The following is a 21,520-nucleotide window of genomic DNA, read 5'->3' on the forward strand; positions in this document are numbered from 1 at the left end:
CTCCTTATTAGCACTGATGTTTGTTACCTCGTCTGGTTAATGAAACATCTTCAAGAAAACAACTGAGCTCAGAGAGCACCAGAAACCTCTCAGTCCATCCTTATTTTGAGCCATCAGAACGTCTTTCCTGATACACCTCTGTAGGTGTATCAAGATTGAGACACCTCTCTCCCGAATCTCCTTTCTCACCTTCCTCCCCCGCTGCTCTTTTCAGGCTCCTTCCATTCGTTAAACATTTTCTACACGTTGTTCATGAACTCCAGCCAGGACGGGGGCCAGTACATTGTGGTGGTATACATAGACAACCAGCTGGCAGCTCGTTTTGACCCCACCACCAGAAGATTGTTGCCTCAAGTGGCCTGGCTCCTTAATGTGACGGAAGAGGACTCTCATATCTGGGATGAAACATCTCAGAGAGTGGACAGAACAGAGTCGTTGTTCAGGAATGAACTCCATATCTTGCGCATCTACCACAACTCCAGCAGAGGTAAGGCACACTGGAATGCAAGGGTGGGGGGACCATGGATTTTTTTTGGCCTTCCCAAGTCACCCTTCCTCTCCAGGAGGAGTCTGGATGGGTAGGAAACAGTAGCAAAGAAAATCGGCTCATGCATATCTAAATTGGTATGTGGAAATTTATGTTAAAAAGATCATATACTTTTGTCATGCCCCTGTTAGAATCTGACTCTGAGGGAGAGGAGTAACAGCCAAAAGGGAGTGGGTGTGTGGCTCTGGAGGTTGTGGAGGAAACTGGGGAAGGGCACAGGCTGACTGGGCAGTCAGAGGAAAACCCAGGCCCATCCCTTCTTCATCCTAGGGAGGAGCGGATAAGGGGAAAGCGTGAATGGTGTGGTCTACGGGGGAGGTAAGGGCCCTGATCCCCTTCATGGGCTGCAACTGTGAAGGCTGTTTAAAAGTACAAACTGCGCATGGCCCAGTGCTGGAAACAAAGCATGAAATAATTCTAGTCTTTCAGTTCTTATCTGAGTTCTTCCCAGTGTGCGTATTTCGATATCTGTGGACGTCTTGAAGCCCTTATTCTGCCTTGTTTCCTTAATTGCTTCAGTGTGGTTTGTGGTGTTTTTCTTTATAATTTATATGTATTTTGAGTTTGAATGGAATTTCTTCCTTTTTGCAACTGTTCGTGGAGGAGTTTTTTCTCCAGTCAGTAATAATTGGACCGTTGAAGCCAAGTTGAAGGAATTCAAGGGACTTCACCTGTTTTTGTGACTTTTTTGCTTTTGTATCCCACCCTGGGTCATCACAACTTTCCTTATTTTGTGCATGAATGTGGAAGACTGAAGTAAGGGGTACCTTTTGTATGGTGAAAATGAAAAGGACAAAATAAAGGATAACAATGAACTTTTTTTTAAAAAAAGGATTAAAAAATCTCAGCTTTCTAAAATAAAGGCTTGTCCTTTATTATAAGGTACAAATGGTTGTCCCATTTGGTTGTCTTTCAACTGTTCAAAAGACAACTGGGCTTTGTTCTTCCTTGGAGACATTTTGCTTCTCATCCAACAGCAACTGGCTATTTACAAAACTATCCTCCAAATTCTTCTCAATCTGTAGATTCTCAAATATCAAAGTCAGGGGAGGAGCCATGAAAAGGATGTCAAAAATAGGGACATGGATGTGATCTTTGTAATGTGCTTTTTTTCCAAGAGGCAACTGGATTTCCTTGGTTTTTTTTTTTTTTTTTTGAAGATGTTTTGCTTCTCATCTAAGAAGCATTTTCAGCTCTGACTGAATGGTGGGAATGGAAGGATTTATATTCCTTGCAGACAGCTGGTCATTTGCATTCTTTTACAGAGTCGTTGAGGCCACTTGGAGGTTTGTCTGTTTCCTCAGGGTCACCTGAGTAGTGCAAATGGATGTGGATCCTTCCTGGAACTGCTGAAAAGACTGTGTTGTGGAGCTGCGCTTTCTGGTGACTCTGAGGACACAGGCAAACTTCCAAAGTGGCCTCAGTGACTCTCTTAAGAGAATGCAAATGACCAGCTGTCTGCAAGGAGTGTAAATCCTTCCATTCCCCACCATCCAGTTAGAACTGACGAAGCTTCTTGGATGAGAAGTGAAATGTCTTCAAAGAAAAAAAACAAGAAAGTCCAGTTGCCTCTTGAAAAAAAGCACCAAGGAGCCTCGGTGGCGCAGTGATTAGAGTGCAGTACTGCAAGCTACTGCTACTGCAATTTGGCAGATCGAATCCCCACCAGGCTCAAGGTTGACTCAGCCTTCCATCCTTCCGAGGTGGGTCAAATGAGGACCCAGATTGTTGGGGGCAGTAGGCTGCCTCTGTAAAACCACTTAGAGAGGGATGTAAAGCATTGTGAAGCGGTATATAAGTGCTATTGCTATTTGGGACAACCATGATCTGGATGACTGAGAGTCCCCGTAGATGGTTATCTGATCTTCCTGTGATGTCACCTTTTAGCCCCGTGCCCATTTTCTCAGCAGGGTTTCACAGCTGGCAGAACGTGATTGGCTGCGAGCTGAGCGATGAAGGCCAGAAGCAGGGCATTTACCAGTATGGCTATGATGGGGAAGACTTCATCAGCTTGGATCAGAAGACCCTCTCTTGGACTGCAGTCAGTGTCCATGCTCAGGAGCTCAAGAGGAGGTGGGAAGCTGAGCCTTCAATCACCCATAGCAGGAATTACTGTTTGGAGAACAACTGTGTTGAGCTCCTTCAGAAGTGCATCATGTACGGAAAGGATTCCCTTCTGAGGAAAGGTGAGGCTGGAGGGAGGAGGGAGCCAAGGGTTGGTGATGTTGTAGGATAGTTGTGGCCTGTTGACTGCAGGCCCCTCCAGCAGCCGAGGAGGAGGAGGAGGTGGCGTGGAAGTCAGAGCCAGCATCAAGGCAACATGGGAGCTCCGAGGGGGAAGAGGGAATGGAGCTGACAGAGATAGAGGCAGAGGCGGAGCCTGGGCCATCCGTCAGCCTTCAGATGGAGAGTCAACGGCCCCAAGGTCTGGAGGTGGCTGATGAGGAAGAGGAGGAACAGCTGGGTCCAGTGCCTGACATGCAGATGCACAGAAGGCAGAGGAGAGGAGAGCAGTGGAAATGGGCCGATCCTTGGGTTGGAAGAGTCATCGCTGCTAGTGAAACCCTACCCAAGCTCTGGGCATAAAAGGCAGGGGGCAGAGATGAATAGGTATGGCAGACAACTATTCATTTCCCTGCTGGACAGACTTGTTTCCCTGCTGGGCGGGGGAGAGGGAGGGAGAGAGAGAGTGGGGAGAGAGAGCGAGAGGGAGAGAGGGAGAGAGAGGGGGGAGAGAGAGAGAAAGCCTTTTTGCTGGGGCTGCTGGCACTCCTAATAAAGCAACCATTGATTTAACTACAGAAGGTTTGTCATGTCATAATGCTCATCCTGTGGTACAGTGTCCCACAGGCTACACATGTGCAGTGTTAAAATATGCCAGAGTCGTGTTCCCTACAGAACCCCCAGTGGCTGAATTAATGTGCAGCATCCAGTACAAGAGCCTGGTGAGCTGCGACTGCAAAGTCTATGGCTTCTATCCCAAAGAGGTGAATGTCACCTGGAGGAAGGATGGAGAAGTCTGGAAGGGAAATACCTCCAGTCCAGGTGTTCTTCCAAACTCAGACGGGACCTACCATACTTGGCTGAGAATCGAGGTTGACCCGGAGGAGAAGAGGGACCATTACCGCTGCTACGTGGAACATGCTGGGCTGCCGGAGCCTCTGATCAAGGCCTGGAAGAAACCTGGTGAGAAGAAGGAGGGGAGGAAGGGATACCTGAGCAAACCTGTCCTGCCCTGTTGGAATCTGATTCTGAGGGGGAGGTTGAGCAGCTGACAGGGAGTGGTAGTGTGGCTCCAGTGGCTGTGGAGGAAACTGGGGAAGGGCACAGTCCAGCTGGACATTCAGAGGAAGACCCAGGCCAATCCCCTCTTCATCCTAGGGCATGCAGGGAGGAACGGATAAGGGAGCAACATGAATTATGTGGGTTATATGGGAGAAAAGGGCTCTGATTCCCTTCATTAGCTGCAGCTGGGAAAACAGGATATAAAGGGCGTTTTGCGCACAACACCTTGCTGGAAGCAAAGCTTGCATTATCTTTGTTTGTCGAGTCTTATCTTCCCAACCGTGTGTGTTTTGTGATCTTCTGAAGTTTGCAATTCTTTATCCTGCCCAGTCTCATTAATTGTTGCAGTGTGGTTTGTGTGGATTTTTATTTCTAATTTATATGTCCTTTGGGTTTGGACTGAATTTCTTCCCTTTAAAAACTGTTCTTGGGAGAGTTTTTTTCTCCAGCCGATGATAACTGGACATTGGGGGCCAAGTTGGAGGTATTAAAGGGACTTTCCTAATTTTTGTGACTTTGTTGCTTTTGTGCCATGCCCCGGGTCATCACAAAACCTGTCCCTTGAGTAGTCATACAACAGGATGAATATGGTGATAGAGTTTCCTCCTTTACCAGGTTCACCTAATGCTGTGGACCTTAAATTAAGAGCTGTGGTGGTGCAGTGGTTAGAATGCAATACCGCAAGCTATTTCTGCTGATTATTGACTGTCACAGTTTGGCAATTTGAGTCTCACCAGGCTCAAGGTTGACTCAGCCTTCCATCCTTCTAAGGTGGGTAAAATGAGGAGCCAGATGGTTGGGAGCAAGAGGCTGACTCTGTCAACTGCTTAGAGAGGGCTGTAAAGCTCTGTGAAGCGGTATATAAGACTAGGTGCTATTGCTATTGCTATTAAATGGGCCACGGGTTGAATTCACTCAACACGCCAGGCTCCGAAAGACCCTACCTTAGTTCAGTTGAACCCTTGACCAGTTCCAATGTGTTTGGCCATCCAGGCCTTTGTGCAAATCTGAGCTGGTGGGTTAAAGCCATGTGAAAGAGGAGAAAGAGGAGAAAGTCTAGAGCAGGGTTCTCTAACCCCCAGATGACTGCCGGTACCGGGTCCTGGCCCGTTGGAAATGGGGCCATGCAAACGGCGTGGAAGTTTCATTTGTGCAAGCACGGGAGCTACGTTGTGCATGCAAAACCATCCCATCCCCCCTCACCGCCACTGCCTCTTTTGCTGTCAGTCCATGGAGCAAGAAAGGTTGCTATAAAGAGTGTTATGTAAAGCTGGACTCAGATAGAATGCCAGAAGAATGAGCATGTGTGTGGAGAGGAAAGGAAGGGTTATAGTATAGAAAGGCTGGTATGTTTGGACTCCCTGTCAAATCCCTTGAGTTAGAAGCGCCCCTTGTGGTCATCCAATCCATCTCTGTTCAGAATAGAATGGAATGGAATAGAATAAATGGAATAGAGGAGAGTAGAATGGAATAGGGTAGAAAGAATAGAATAAAGTAGAAAGAATAGAATAAAGTAGAAAGAATAGAATAGAATAGAATAGAATAGAATAGAATAGAATAGAATAGAATAGAATAGAATAGAATAGAATAGAATAGAATAGAATGTAGAGTGGAGTGGAGTGGAGTGTGGAGTGGAGTGGAGTGGAGTGGAGAGTGGAGTGGAGTAGAGTAGAGTAGAGTAGAGTAGAGTAGAATAGAATAGAAAGAATAGAGCATAGAACAGAACAGAACAGAACAGAACAGAACAGAACAGAATAGAATAGAATAGAATAGAAAGAATAGAATACAGAACAGAATAGAATAGAAAAGAATAGAATAGAATAGAATTCTTTATTGGCCAAGTGTGATTGGACACAAAAGGAATTTGTCTTGGTGCAAATGGTCTCAACATACATAAAAGAAAAGATAAATTTGTCAAGAGTCAAGAATCAGAAGATACAACACAATGATAGTCATAGGGTACAATAAGCAATCAAATCATACTATGAAACAATCAATAAAAATCGTTGGATGCAAGCAACAGTCATAAGTGGGAGAAGATGGGTGATAAGGAGTGATGAAAAGATTAATAGTAATAGTAGTGCAGGCTTAGTAAGTAATTGGATAGTGTTGAGGGGATTAGTTGTTTAGCAGAGTGATGGCGTTCAAGAAAAAACTGTCCTTGTGTCTAGCTGTTTTGGTGTGCAGTGCTCGATGGTGTTATTTTGAGGGTAGGTGTTGAAACAGTTTATGTCCAGGATGTGTGGGGTCTGTAAATATTTTCACAGCCCTCTTTTTGACTCATGCAGTATACAGGTCCTCAATGGAAGGCAGGTTGGTAGTAATTGTTTTTTCTGCAGTTCTAATTATCCTCTGAAATCTGTGTCTGTCCTGTTGGGTTGCAGAACCAAACCAGACAGTTATAGAGTTGCAGATGACAGACTCAGTCATTCTTCTGTAGAACTGGATCAGCAGCTTCAGTTCAGGCATCCAATTTAATCCATCCCAGAAAGATGGCTGTTTAGCTCCTCATGGGCAAATCCATCATCTCTCTGGATCAGAAGTTCTGCACCTACTATTAAGAAAAATTTAGACCATTGTCCTTTGATTCATTCCAAGGGAAGAGAAATCCTCCAATTCTCCAAAACGTGTGGTTTGTGACGGGAGTCCCCCTGGCGGTTGTGGTCTTGGTCATAATTGTGGAGATGATCTATATCAGTAAGTATCTCTTGGGTGGGCACTGGGTACACCATTCGCAAAAAGTGCAGGCTGCCAACTTCCAGGCCCCAAAACCAGGTACAGCTAGTCCTTGATTGACAACAATTGAGCCCAAAATATGCCTTGATAAGTGGGACATTTGCTAAGTGAGTTTTGCTCCATTGGATGCTCTTTCTTGCCACAGCTGTGAAGTGAATTGTGGCCACTGACAAGTTACTAACCTGGTTGTTCAGTGAATCCAGCTTCTCCATTGACTTTGTATTCATTAACTGGTAGAGACATGGTTAACAAAGTCAGCAGGTGAGTAAGCAACGGACCAGCCAATGGGAGCTGGCTTGACTCTGGGTGCTTTGCTGAAAATTGAAACTGAAACTAGATCTCTGCTCTGAACTGGAGCTGTAAGATATCTGCTTCTGTTTGTGTTTGCTTGTAACCGTTCCACGTTGGAGGAAACTGCTGGTATGGTACATTTACTTATTTTATATAAAAGGAAGTTAAGAAATCCTGCTGAATCGGTCATCTGTGTGTTTTCTGGATTGGAATTCTGCTGCAAGCTCTTAACACTTGGCGTGTCAGAAAGCCACAGTTGACCACAGTTGATCATGTGACCCTGGGACACAGCCACGGTCATAAACACAAACCAACTGTTGGGCAACCGGATGTAAATCACGTGACCATGGGGAGGCTTCAAACATTGGAACGGTGGGAAAACGGTCCTAAGTCACTTTTTTCAGTGCCGTCGTAACTTTGAATGGTCACTAAATGAACTGTTGTAAGTCAAGGACTATCTGTATTTCCCACAAGCTCCGTGAACCCATCCTCTGAATCTCCTGAAGGTCCCGTAGAGCTGCTCCACATCGTACCCTAAGCCAGTATCCTAAAGGTGCTTTTTTCAGGAGGCCCCTGGACTTTCTGGGTTTTTTCTTTTGAAGACATTTCACTTCTCACCCAAGAAGCTTCTTCAACTCTGAGTGGATGGTGGGGAATGGAAGGATTTATATTCCTTGCAGACTGCTGGTCATTTGCATCCTTTTATAGAGGCATGATGGCGAACTTAGTGGCATACAGAGCCATTTGTGCCGGCATGTGAGCTGCAGGCAAACTTACCTCACTGTGCGTGTGCACGCTTCACAGCTGATTTTTGGCAGGTTTGAGGCCTTTTTTGGCCTCCCAAGGGCTTGAGGAAGGATTCTGCAGGCTTCTGGAGGCTTTGCAGGCCAAAAACTAGCCCCGTTTTGTCACTTCCTGTTTTTCCAAAAAATACCGGAAGTGACGAAACTGGGCTAGTTTTCAGCCTGCAAAGCCTCCAGAAGCCTTCCTCAAGCCTTTGGGAGGCCGATAAAGGCCTCAAACCTGCCAAAATATCAGCTGTGAGGTGCAGTGCCGGTAAGGAGGCAGCGTGGGTGTGGGAGGGATTGTGCACACATGCGTAGGGGGCATGGGGTGGGGGTGTGCATTGCCTTCTGGGTGCTGGCACGTGAGCATGCAAGCGCATGCACAAGTTTTGGCACAGGAACCCAAAAAGGTTAGCCACCACTTCTTTTAGAGGGTCATTGAGGCCACTTGGAGATTTATCTCTGTCCTCAAGGTCACCTGAGTAGTGCTCCTGGCTCCTGCCGTCTGCAATTTTTCTTCTGGAAATCCATTCCTACTCCCACACCGTTCCAAGAGGGTTCATCCCAAATTGTATAGCTAAAAGTCTGTAGAGATTCTGTCATCCAAGTCTTGGTTGTCCCAAAGGTGATTTTTCAGGAGGCAACCGGACTTTCTGTTTGTTTTTTTTCTTTTGAAGACATTTCGCTTTCTTGTCCAAGAAGCTTCTTCAGCTCTAACAGGTTAGTGGGGAAAGGAAGGATTTATATTCTTTGCAAAGAAAGTCCAGTTGCCTCCTGGGAAAAAAAAACAACCCACCTTTGGGACAACCATGACCTGGATGACTGAGAATCTCTACAGAACCTAAGCCATGGTTTCTCAACCTGGGCATTTGAAGATGCGTGGACTTCTGGCTGGGGAATTCTGGGAACTGAAGTCCACGTCAGCTGCTGAGGTGGAGAAACATTGTCAACCTACGTCATAATATTGGGATTGACTTGCTTTTAGCTTGGGTGGTTTTGGTTTGTCAGCTGGGAGCAATTCTGCCTAACTGGTAGCATCATTAAGCCAAACTTGGGAGGCTTTCAAAAGCAAAGCAGAGTCGGGTTTGATTAGTGCTGGGACGGGAGACCACTCAGAAATCCAAGGGCTGCCGGCTGAAATTGGCAAGTCCAAGCTCTAATCAGCAGTGATCCCGCTTAGCTTTTTAAAAACCATTAGGGTCAGCAGATGACATGTTTGCATCCATAGATTTGGGGGGGGGGGAGGCATTCCCTTCTTCTGGGATGGTTTCCTGACTTCCCAGTCTGCCCCATGGCTTTCTGATGCTGCTTGAGGCTCTGAATGTCTCTGAATGTAGAAAACTACCAAAGGCCAAGGGGGGAATGAGGGTCTATGAAGTGGGAGCCTCTAATTTCTGGATTTCATCTTGCAGTCAAAAGCGTTGGAGCCATGGAGAGAATAATGTCAAGTGAGTAACCACAAAATATGATTTTGGTACAGATCACCTTTGGGGTGGAAGGGAGAACAATCCAGATTAGCCCAAGTGAAGCCGTGGCAGATTTATAGCTTCCTTGCAATGGGAAATATCAGATCATTACATAGAAGGAAGTTTGTTATGGACCAATGTATTTATTGATTTATAAATCACAATTTGTTATCTGCCCAGTAGTCAAATCTCTCTGGGCAGTTCACAATAACATAGACACACACAAACACACACAGAGACACAGAGGGAGAGGGAGATGGAGAAAAAGAGAGAGAGAGAAACAGGAGGGAGAATAGGAAGAGATAGGGGGAGAGAATAGAGGGAGAGAAACAGGGAGAGAGAAGAAATGGAGAGAAGGGGAAAGAGACAGAGAAACAAAGAAAAAGAAATGGAGTGAGAGAGAGGAACAGGGAGAGAGAAATTGGGGGAGAGAGAGAATGGAGAAAGAGAAATGGAGAAAGAGAGAGAAACAGAAAAACACAGAAACAGGGAAAGAGGGAGAGAAAAACACAGAGAGAAACAGAGAGAGAAATGGGGGAGGGGAAGAAATGGAGAGAAAAGTGGACAAAGAAAAAGAGAAATGGGGAGAGAGAAAAAGAGAGAGAGAGAAATGGAGAAAAACAGGGAAAAAGAAATGGAGAGAGAAACAGACACATAGAAACAGGAAGAGGAAGAGAAAAAAGGAAAGAGAGAAAAAGAAATAGAAAGAGAGAGGAAGAGAGAAAGAGGGAAAGACACACAGAGAAGGAGAGGCACACACACAGAGAGAATTTGAGCTGAAACATACACGTTGTAGTAAAAGTCAGGCTCCATTGATCAACCACAATATGCTTTATTCATTTGATCTTTCATCCCTGATCAAGAGGTAAAGCTCTAGCAAAAGTGACAGTAAATGAAACAAATTGTCGGCTGTGCATAACAATCTCCCTGAAACCTTCCATAAGACCTCGTATGGGGAAAGGGGAGGGAAGTAACACTGAGGCAGGATGAGTTTGTGGGAGATGGGGTCAAGGTGAGTAAAATGGCAGTCCTGGCTGACTGATTGATTGATGTATTGATTGATTGACATATTAACATATTGATTGATTTATGGGTGCTGGAGATTACCCTTGTCGGAGGCATTTTAACAAGCAATGATAGGGACCATCAGTTTTGCTTTCCTGCTTTCCTACTAAGGAAGCCCTGCTGCATTTGAGTGCATTTTTTTAAAAAAAATCTCCATCAAGTTTTTGCAGAACACATTTTGAAAAACCCTTTTCTAGATCACTCTGTAGTGTATTCAAATAGAGACTTCTAAGACTACATTCCTATTGGGTAGTTAAAGTAACAAAACGATTGGTCAATAATGACAGTTGCGGATTGGCCGCCTAAGCGGCGGGAAGTTTAAATAGATGCCATTGGTTGCGAGCTGCGAGAAGCCGCTATAAAAGGGGCTGCCGTGGCTCAACTTCAGTTGAAGTTACTGTTTACTAATAAAGAGCTGAATTCAACTCCGGTCTTCGAGTCTCTTTAATCCGGCGACAGAACACTGGCGACGAAGGTGGGATTGAAGAGACAAAGACCGTAAGCACGTGGCATCAATAGCCGAAGGACCGACGAGATGGCCGGCAACAATTTGCCACCCGCACTGTTCAACCCAGCCGAAGAAGACTGGGAGTCATACATTGACAGATTCCTGATGTTTTTAGAAAGCAATGAGCTACAAGGACTTAAAGGGGTGGTACCCTACTTCGATGATGTATTAATTTCAGCCGAAAACAAGAAACAGCTAAAAGACCGATTGAGGGCAGTTTTGGCAAAATTTAGAGAAGCAGGCATCAAAGTTAAAAAAGAAAAATGCCAATTTGCCACAAACCAGGTCGAGTTCCTGGGATAGCTTATAGATGAAGCAGGAATCCACCCCCCACACAAAAAAATACGAGCAATAAAGGAAGCTCCCAGACCCAAAAACAAAACGGATTTACAAGCATTTTGGGGACTCATTAATTTTTATCATGTCTTTCTGCCACAGAAGGCAACAGTAGTGGAACCACTGCATAGACTCCTCGATAAAAAGGCCAACTGGAAATGGGGCCACCAAGAGGAAACAGCATTCCAAAAAACCAAAGACTTAATCACATCAAAATCCGTATTGATCCAATACAGCGACACACTACCTCTAACTGTCACCTGCGATGCTTCACCTTTCGGCATAGGCGCAATACTCAGCCACACATTACCAGATGGCAGAGAAGCACCAATCGCCTTTTATTCCAAGACGCTATACAAGACCGAAAGAAACTATAGCCAACTGGACAGGGAAGCCTTGGCAGTCATATTGGGGGTGAAACGTTTCCATGAATACCTATATGGTAGGACATTTTCTTTAATTACCGATCACAAACCATTATTAGGAATCCTAGCCGGAGACAGAGCCACCCCCAATATCCTGTCCCCAAGGATGACTAGATGGTCAGAATTTCTAGCAGCCTACAATTACAAACTCATTTACCGCCCAGAGAAAGCCATATCCCACGCAGGTGCATTAAGCTGATCACTACTTCCAGGTCATGATGACGATCCAGCTCCCACTACACACACCCTACAAATTGAGACTATCCCAAATTGGCCCATCACCGCATCGGACATCACAAGGGAAATGGCAAAAGATGCCCTAATGGCTCGAATATTGAACTGGGTAGGATGGGGCTGGCCGGAAAACATAAAAACTGAGACTTTTAAACCTTTTAAAAACCAGCAAACTGAATTATCAATTGAAAAAGGGTGCATTTTGTGGGGAGACCAGGTAGTTGTCCCTAAAAAATTACAAGAAGACATGCTGAACATGTTACACGAAGGACACCCTGGCATGGTAAAGATGAAGTCCCTGGCCAGAAGCTACGTTTGGTGGCCAGGATTGGATAAAGACATTGAAACCTGGGTTAAGACATGTAACAAATGCCAATCATCCAGGCCCACCCACCCCTCCAGCATCGGTCCGTGACTGGGAGACACCCAGAGGCCCCTGGTCAAGAATCTATATGGACTTTGCCGGCCCCAGAAAAAGATATACTTACCTAATCATCGTGGATGCCTATTCCAACTGGTTGGAAGACATTATCATGAATTCAACCATGACAGAAGCCGTCACCAAACAACTTAAAAAACTTTTCGCCACCCACGGTCTACCAGATGTAGTAGTATCGGACAATGGGCCACAGTTTACAGCCTTGGCCTTTGAACAATTCCTAGCGGAACATGGCATACGACACGCTTTGACAGTGCCAGCTCATCCAGCAGCAAACGGCAGAGTGGAACGCATGGTTCGTTACATGAAAGAAGCATTGGAAAAGCTCGACAGAAACGATATGCAAGAAAAAATCAACACCATGCTCACTATCCAACACATAACATCATGCACGGCCACAAACAAGAGCCTGGCTGAATTGCTGATGGGGAGAAAGTTGCGTTCCTACTTGGACAGACTGCACCCCACTTACAACCCGGAAAAGCCACCAGACTCTTCCAGTAAGTACCATTCTTTCCTACCAGGCGACTTAGTATATGCAAAAAACCTTACCGGAGAACTGTTGTAGGTACTGGCAACAATAACACAAATCACAGGACCTCGTTCCTACCGGCTAGAAACAGCTGACGGCAGATCATGGAAACGACACATCGACCAACTACGGTCACGACACATCGAATGAGACACCGACATTCCCCGGAGCGTGGAACAACATTTCCCCAAACACCCCCAGATGATAATAAAAAATGTAGAGGGGGGGGGGGAACCATTTGATAATAAAGAAGCTGAAAATCATCCAGTTAGAAAATACCAACCGGAAACTGAAAACCGAGAAAAAAAATAATAAAACTCACTTACCATTACATGACTTTGGAAAAAAAGAACTGAGGGAACTTCACAGAGGAAGCAGCCCAGCTGACGCTACCTGCCCGCGTACTGGGTGAGGAGACCACTCCGTCCATCCAACAAACCCAGGATGGAGCGAGAGCCCAACCAACCCAACAAGGCACGCCGATAGTGGCAGGGCTGAGGCACCCTTCCAGGAGGTTCCAGCGAGAAGACTGGGAAGGACAGCAGGCCTGTCCAAACCGGTGGAGACCAATGCAGGAACTGAACTGCACAGGTCAACTAGGACTCACAAGAGCCCCGCCTACCTGCGCGACTACATCACATAACGTTGGAACAAATCAAGAGGGGAGGGGTGTAGTGTATTCAAATAGAGACTTCTAAGACTACATTCCTGTTGGGTAGTTAAAGTAACGAAATGATTGGTCAATAACGACAGTTGCGGATTGGCCACCTAAGCGGCAGGAAGTTTAAATAGATGCCATTGGTTGCGAGCCACGAGCAGCTGCTATAAAAGGGGCTGCCGCGGCTCGACTTCAGTTGAAGTTACGGTTTACTAATAAAGAGCTGAATTCAACTCCGGTCTTCGAGTCTCTTTAATCTGGCGAGAGAACATATTCATTCTCCACCTGTGGTCTGCAGACCATGGGGGGGGGGGGCATGATGTCATCACAGAAGGTCTGTGCAGGCTTGAAGAAATGTTATGATTTGAATCCTGAGTTAAGTCTTGGGGTGGGGGGTGGTCTGTGGCCACAAAAGGTATTTAAAGGTGCGGTCCGTTATGAAGGAAAGGTTGAGGCCCCCTGTTCTAGATGATGGCTGTTGTGAGGTGACGGATGGCAAAAGGAAACTCTCTTGATTTTTTTTTTTTAAGGAGGAATACATGTGGGAGAGGCCCAGGACTTCATATTGCTTATGTGTGATGTGAACCCTTTGATATATTGTCTGAATAAAGGAGACACCTCACTTTATCCTGAATCTTGATTTTTCTCCTCTCTCTGTTACAGCCACCAGCCAGGAATTTGAAATGTATCCAATGGTAAGTAGTGGGTGCAGGGCTGTAGGATCATATCTCTTTCATCAGAGAGGGAAAAATAAAATCTCTGGTACTGGAAAAAAATATTTTGTGTCTGTCTGTCTGTCTGTCTGTCTGTCCGCATCAGAAATGGTATTCAGCAGGTTCTGACCAGTTCTGGAGAACCAGTAGTGGAAATTTTGAGTAGTTTGGAGAACCGGCAAATCCCACCTCTGACTGGCCAGGCCCCCATCCATTCTCTGTCTTCCGTGTCCCAGCTGATCAGCTGGGTCTTCTTTTGTTGCCTTGCATAGGAGAATGGAGCTGGAAAGCAAGTTAGTGGGGTGTGGAGGGAATGGAATTTTGCAGTAACTTTCCCCTGCCATGCCCATCAAGCCACGCCCACAGAACCAGTAGTAAAAACAAATTGAATCCCACCACTAATATGCAGGTAGGTAGGTAGGTGGCGAGGGGAGTATGCGTGGGGCACTCCTGTCAGGAGCACCCTGCGGGCAGCCACGCCTTGCCCTGAAGCAGCTGGTGACTCTGCCTTTGGGAAGCTTCCATCAGCTGATAGAAACGGCCTCGTGGCGAGGGGAGTGTGCATGGGCACTCACCCCGAGGCCGCTTCTACCAGCCGATAGAAGCGGCTGGTGCCTCTGCTTTTGGGGAGCTTCTGTCGGCCGATGTTCAGGGTATTCTAACCTAGGCTAACTGTAGGGTGCTCCAAAAGGCAAGTTTCCTCCCCCCGCCCTCCCCCCCCATTTCTCTTCACCTTGTGTAATTCTAACGAACGATGTGAGAAATGGGGAAACGCATGGCTTAAATAGGCCTAAATTTTGGGGGCGGGCCTTAATTTCACCTCATGAAATCATGCTAGGCCTTCCTATTGGTGGAGGCCATACTGTTGGAGAAACACAGTACATATTCATTAATTATCTCCCCTTTTCAATCCCATTAATCATTTAACTTTTTATTACCTAAAACATTAAAATTAATACTCCCTTCAAAACTACGTAGCCTATATAAATCAGATTCTGCATGGTTTTTCCCCTTAATTTCATAAGACTTATTTACAATTTCAAAAAGAAAGACATGTAAATCTACTCATTTAATCCTGAACCCTGATGTTAATTCTGTTTTTCATCTTATTAATCTATATGTCCTTTATTTCATAACATTACATTTGTTTATACTACCCCTTGCAGAATCCCCTTTTTGAATGTTAATCAGCCATTATCTCTGTGTCTTTTAACTAAGCAATTTTCCCTTTTTTTTTACAATTCCCATATTTGTTTGTTTCCAAATCCTGTTTCTTCCTTCTTTCCCCCTTCATTTTCCCCTTTATTCTTTCACTCCGGTTTTTATCCCCCTCTATTTATAGCTTCCTTCTGCCCTTCAAGTTTCTGGTGATTCTTTTTATCTAATTTTCCGGCTGTTCCCCTCTTTATTTGACTTCTTACATCTCCTATATTTATTTCCCACTCTTTCCCTCCTTCTTTTCAAAGTTCTTCGTTCTTAATGGTAGATAAAGATGGCCTCTTCTGTAATCCACTCCACCTCCCCTTCTGTCTTTTGTCTTTGTTGTTCATATTCTGAAATCACGTTTTCCATAAGTTTTAGAGCAGAGCACAACGATTCACCTTGCTCTTGTAATGTTTTTTTCATGTTTCTAAGTTCCATTTTTAATTCCAGAAGAGATATCGCCATCTTACACCTTTCCGGCTAACAATTTAACTCAATTAGTGTCTGTAAAATTAGTGTCCAGGAGTCAGCTTTTGTTTTATTCCTCTCAAATTTTAGTGCACGGCTAATCCAGTACCAGATCCATGCCAGAAACAACAGTTAGTCCAAGGGCAGATTCTTCATGTTTCTTTCTTCATTTCAATGTTTCAGTTTTTCAAAGTTCTTGTTTTATTGTTTCAATTTTCCTTACAATTTTTAAGAAACAGAGTCTTTAAAAAACAAGTTAGATTTAACCATTAGATGGCACTTTTTGTTACAATGAAATCTCCCTCCCCCTTTTCACCCCCAAACTATTCAGAGCTTTTTAAACCACGGTCTTCCCAGAAAAAAAAATCAAATCCGATTGGTATTAAATTTTCCCTTTAACAATCTCTAGTTCAGCTTAGTTTAATGCCTATATAAAATCAGAATATATTTATCCAAAGTAGTTAAATGGTTTCTTTTTCTTCCAGCTTCTACCTTTCTTGGTTCAAAGTTCTACCGCTGTCAAAAACAATTCACACCTTTTTTCCCCTTTCTCTTTGCTGTTTTAAGTCCTTTCTTAAAAATTCTTAAAAATTAATCCTGGGGTATATTCCATTTAATTATAGCATCCTGTTCCTCCTGCTGTCTGCTTCTTTCTCTCTCCCGTGCTTAATCTTCCCCTTCAGGGTGGCCATTTTAAACCACCACTTCAGACGTCATTCGGGATGGATCAATTGCCAAGCCAGGGAGGGAATTTGCAACTCCCCTCTACCCGGCTGATGGTATCCCATTCCTCCGCCACCCCATGAGGCAGCTTCTGCCTCAAATCTAACCGATCGGGGCTCTCCAATGAAGGAGCACGGACCAAAGCCGCGGACGATTGTGGTCAGTGGTCCATCATCAGGGAAGCCCAAAGCCAGAAGCCCAAGGCCAACTTCTGTTCCATTAGTAAATTGCTCTCACTGTCAGAAAGCTTCTCCTTATTTCCAGGTTGAATCTCTCCTTGATCATCCATTGTTCCTTGTCTGGCCTTTGGGTGTTTTAGAACAGTGTCACCATCCAATGGGCCAGGGACCACTGGTGGTCTGCAAGAAAATTTTGGTAGTCCTCAGAGAAATGTCATCCCTAAAGCACCCTCCAAAGCAATTAATCCAGGCTGCGCAGGAACACAAGGCTTGCATCGCTTGCATTGCAAACAACACAAGGTAGTGAGGTGAGGGGGGAAAGGGCAGATGGGGGGAACTTGTCCCACGCGCCTTGCCTGGCCACTGGGCTGCTTCTTTCCACTTCTTTCTTCTGGTGCTTTTGGCTGCATGCAAGGAAAGCAGTAAAAGTCTTTCTCTCCCCCAAACTCCGCCAGAAATGAGTCTTTGGGACCGTACATGGCATCCTGCTCCAAGAGGCTGCCCTGGTGCAACAAGTCTCACGAAGATTCATTTCTGGCAGAGTTTGGGGGAGAGAAAGAAAGACTTCTGCTGCTTCCCTTGCATTAAGCCAAAAGTCTCTCCCTCTCCCTCTGGTTGCTCATCCTGGTTGCTCTTCTCTGTAATTTTTTTCTAGAGTCTCGACATCTTTTTTATAATGTGGTGACCAAAAGTGGATGCAGTATGCTAGGTGTGGTCTTACTAAGGCTTTATAGAGTAGTATTAGTACCTCACTTGATCTTGATTGTATCCCTCTGGTAATGCAACTTAGAATTGCATTAGCCTTTTTGTGGGAGAGAAGGAGTGTATTTTCTCCTGACCCGATATTCTCCCCCCACCCTTGTTTTGATTATTTAATTACGTAGGAAAGTAATGGGTAATTCATGTTGTTGCTATTGAACTAAATGAAAGCACTGCTTGGTACTGGAAAGGCTTGTATGTATGTTTGTGTTCTGACCCAGTTCCCCAAACACGACAAACTTTCTGTAGTTAAAACAATGATTCCTTTATTAGGGGTCCCAGCAGCCCCAGCAAAAAGTTTCTCTTTCACCTCAGGATAACAAGTCCATCCAACAGGGAGATGAATAGTTGTCTATCACATCTATTCATCTCTGCCCCCTGCCTTTTATGCCCAGAGCTTGGGTGGGGTTTTCACTAGCAGTGGTGACTCTTCCAATTCAAGGATCGGCCCATAGATTTCCACTGCTCTCCTCTCCTCTGCCTTCTGTGCATCTGCACATCAGGCACTGGACCCAGCTGTTCCTCCTCTTCCTCATCAGCCACCTCCAGACTTGGGGGCTGTTGACTTTCCTCTGAAGGCTGATGGATAGCCCAGGCTCTATCCCTCTCCCCCTCCCTCCCTCCCTCCCTCCTTCTCGCTCTCTTTCTCTCTCTGACAGCTCCATTCCCTCTCCTCCCTTGGAGCTCTCAGGCTGCTTTGATACCGACCCTGATTCTCACACCTTCTCCTCATCTGATTTAGCTGCTGGAGGGGGCAGTGGCCAAGAGGCCACCACAGTTTTGTTTGTGTGGTGTGGTGTGTTTGGGAAAAGCATGTAAACTAACTGCTTGCAAGGTTTTTCTTTTCACTTATTTTGAAAACAACTTTGCTAACTCAGATGTCTGGCGAAAAGGGGAGGGAAATGTGTCCCACGAGGAACGAGTGGCTAGCTGACTGTTGTCTCTCTGATAAGAACAGCCCTCAGTCCCAGGTGGTTGGCTCAGTCATTCTCCTGTTGTCTTCTCCGGTTTGTCTCCCTTCCTCCTAAGCTCAAGACTCCTGTGGACTCTGCAAAGTTTTCTTGTCTTTTGCCTACTAGTTGCAAGACCAGGACCAGAGGCAGCAAGACCAGAACCAGGACCAGAGGCAGCAAGACCAGGACCAGAGGCAGCAAGATCAGGGCCAGAGGCAGCAGAGGAGGAGTATGGAGGACTTCCAAAGAATGGAGCGTAGGCCATTAGGACCTTCGTGGAATTCTTACTGACTCTACCTTAAACTTTACTAAGCCCTGTGGCTTGTTTGCAAGCCGAGATTTCACTGAGTTTCTATTTTTACACCTGCACAGTGCAGAGAATGTGAAATTAAGACTTTCAAATGGTACTTCAGTACTCATTGTAAATTGGTTCCAGGGGATGTGATGAGTACCAAAACCGATGAGTACAAAATAAATTTTTCCCGTTAGGAATACAGTGGTGAGACACAAGGCAGCCAAACTGACAAATTCTAGCTTGTGTGCCAAGTACCAAATAAACAATTAGTACTGAGCAACATTTCCACGTCAAAATGCGCTAAGTATCAAATTCGATGAGTTTCAAAACAGTTGAGTACCAAGGTTACCATTGTACCTGTAAGAGTTTTACAACTGCTTATAGGTTGGTTCTGGAGTGCATAACACCAGACACGTCACTGGAAGGCAAAATCACAAAACGGATTCTTTTTGGGGTCCTGTTATTCCTTGTTTGTTTAGTACTCAATGCACAAACTAGAACTCAGCAGTGTCAGCTACCTTATGACTCACTACATTATTGCTTATGGGATAGCGTGTTTGGTATACATCATTTTTGGTCTTACTTATTTTGGTCATGTCATACTGGGGAATTCACTACAGCAAGCAGTTGTGTTTGGAAGAGTTAGTGGTTAAACGAAACTAGGCTGCTAAAGAATACAGTGGCTGGACACCATCAAAGCTGACACCAACCAAAGCATAGAACAACTTGAAGAAGTAATGCAAGAATGGAAGATGTAGAGAGTCCTGGCCCATAGAATCACCAAGAGTCAGACAAGACCAAATGGATAATCGTAGATTGGTTTCCAGTGACTACAGTTGTGTTACATGGACTAATTGGTTGGACTATTATCCCAGTGGATCACAGTTTGCTATGTGTTACAGGAGGTTTTCCCTCCCATTGACTGTCTCACTGAGTCTTTGCCACCAAAGGACAGAAGTAAACAAACAAAAAGCCAAAATTCTGTGCTGTATTTGCTGTTAGGAATGTAAGTCACCTAACAGATATTTGGGTTGGAACATATATAAACCAGGATAGACATTTTAATACTGTATCTTTAAGAATGCAAAAATTGTAATTGGGTGTGTTTTCTCAAACGACCATAAGATGGAGCCAGAAACCTAGGTTGTTTAGTCTTAGTCTTAGACTCAGAAGAGAGTGTGTCTCAGTGAGACTCTGTTTCCTTCTGTTGGAGACTTTTGCCATTCCTTCTAATTGACTGTTATTCATGGATTTGACGTAAGTCTGTTACTGAACTGTTTTTGATACTGGACTTTGTTATTGGATTATCCCTAGACTGAAAACTGACTGACTTACCTGTGAATGACTTTGGACTGCTTATTTTGAACTGTGCTAAAACCTTTATTGAAAGTAAAAAACCTACATTTACTGTACAGTGTATCTGTGTGCTGTGTGTGTATTATTCAAACACTTCTCTCACTACATCTCCCTGTATGCGCTCATTCTCCTAATGGGGAATTACCTCAACATTTGCATGTTTGAATATTTACACTGATATTTAACACATTTTGGAAAGTTTGCGTGTAAATGGGACGTTGAGAAAAGAACAGGGTCTTTTTATAATATGTAAACCTGAGAAACTCACCCCACCCCTATATATATTTTATATTTGCAAACATGTAAGTATCTTTGAGCCATGGGGAGAAAATCCTAGAGGGTACTAAAAATAAAATTAAAAAACCCACCATTTTAGCTGAAGTTACTGTGTTTTCCCGAAAATAAGACCTGGTCTTGTTTTCTTTTGGGCTCAAAATAAGCACCAGGTCCTATTTTTTTTTGGGGGGGGGGTCTTACCTGTCTATCTTAGGACTATCATAGCCAAGCTTCCCACACCCCAACACCTGTCATGCTGCTGTCAGACTTCTGTGGCCGCTCGCAAGCATTTGCAGCCCCAGACACTAATGGCTCGTCATGCCGGTGCTGCCGCTTGTGGCTGGTCACAAGTCACATGCCACCATTCATGGCAGGAGGCACAAAGTGCATTGCACCATTGTGTATGTCAGCACCACCACTGTCACGATGAGCCACCACGTGAGCAGCGGCACCAGCATAATGCAACATGCAGTGTCCTGCTGCAAGCAGCGCCATCAGCGTGACACCACATGGTCTGCCACAAGCGGCATCTGGCCACAAGCCACTGCAGAAGAAGTCAGACAGTGGTACCCATGTATCTACTCACATTTGCTAGTTGGCAGGAGCTAGTTGGCAGGAGCTAGGGCCAATCCACATGCTCAGAGAATGAACCTTTATCCTCATCCTACACCCGAGCTACAGATATTTGCCACTACTGCAAGCCACAAGCACTTCAGCCTGTCCTATTCAGTCCCAGTCAAGGTTGGAGAATGCATGAGGCTAAGAAACCCACCTAGTGGCCCAACAGATGCTCTGAGGCTCTCTCCATAACCAGTAGGGATCGGGACTCCCTCAATAGAGCTACTGGATGGTTGCCGGAAGATGCAACTTAAACTAAAATTGGAGCGGAAAGAGAAAGATTCATTCAATGCCAGAGAGCAAATAGAAAGTGGGGTGTTCTTATGTCTTTTGCTTCAAGCACTCGGTTTCTTGGACCACCTTCTTTCTTTCTCGCAGCAGCTCCTGTGGGTTCAGCAACCTCGGAGGTGTGAAAGCACCCAGTGAGGCTCCTGAACAGCAATGAAAGGCTCAAGAGGGAGAGAAACTGCAGGTGTTCATCTCCGGAGCTTCTGAGAATAGCAACTGTCTGTTTGAACAGCTTCCTGGAAGTAGGCTGGAGGGGCTAATCAGATCTTGGGGAGGGGACTTTGTCAGAGGATTGAGGAAAGTCACTGCTTATGGGCCTCTGCCTCCTCCCCTCCTCTACTCATAAGCAGGACAGAAAATCCAATCAGAGCCCATTGGAGCG

The 21,520-nt window shown here is 45.1% G+C and overlaps 1 protein-coding gene across 2 annotated transcripts; it reads left to right on the forward strand.

Moving 5' to 3' along the window:
- Positions 1-217: 217 nt before the first annotated feature.
- LOC113451608 (class I histocompatibility antigen, F10 alpha chain-like) lies at positions 218-20,081 on the forward strand. 2 transcript variants are annotated; one of them, XM_087928393.1, is made up of 7 exons: positions 218-487; positions 2,455-2,733; positions 3,446-3,733; positions 6,431-6,529; positions 9,057-9,092; positions 13,971-14,002; positions 18,432-20,081. In XM_087928393.1, exons 1-7 carry the CDS (start codon positions 253-255, stop codon positions 18,594-18,596), a joined length of 1,134 nt encoding a protein of 377 aa, XP_087784519.1. In that variant the 5' UTR covers positions 218-252; the 3' UTR covers positions 18,597-20,081. The 2 variants fall into 2 exon arrangements, with proteins under 2 accessions (XP_087784519.1, XP_087784520.1); XM_087928394.1 differs by having other exon boundaries at positions 2,458-2,733.
- The last annotated feature ends 1,439 nt before the right edge of the window (positions 20,082-21,520 follow it).

The sequence above is a fragment of the Pseudonaja textilis genome, chromosome 2, assembly GCF_049901715.1.
Source record: "Pseudonaja textilis isolate UNSWEBS1 chromosome 2, rPseTex1.2, whole genome shotgun sequence".
Classification (NCBI taxonomy): Eukaryota; Metazoa; Chordata; class Lepidosauria; order Squamata; family Elapidae; genus Pseudonaja; species Pseudonaja textilis.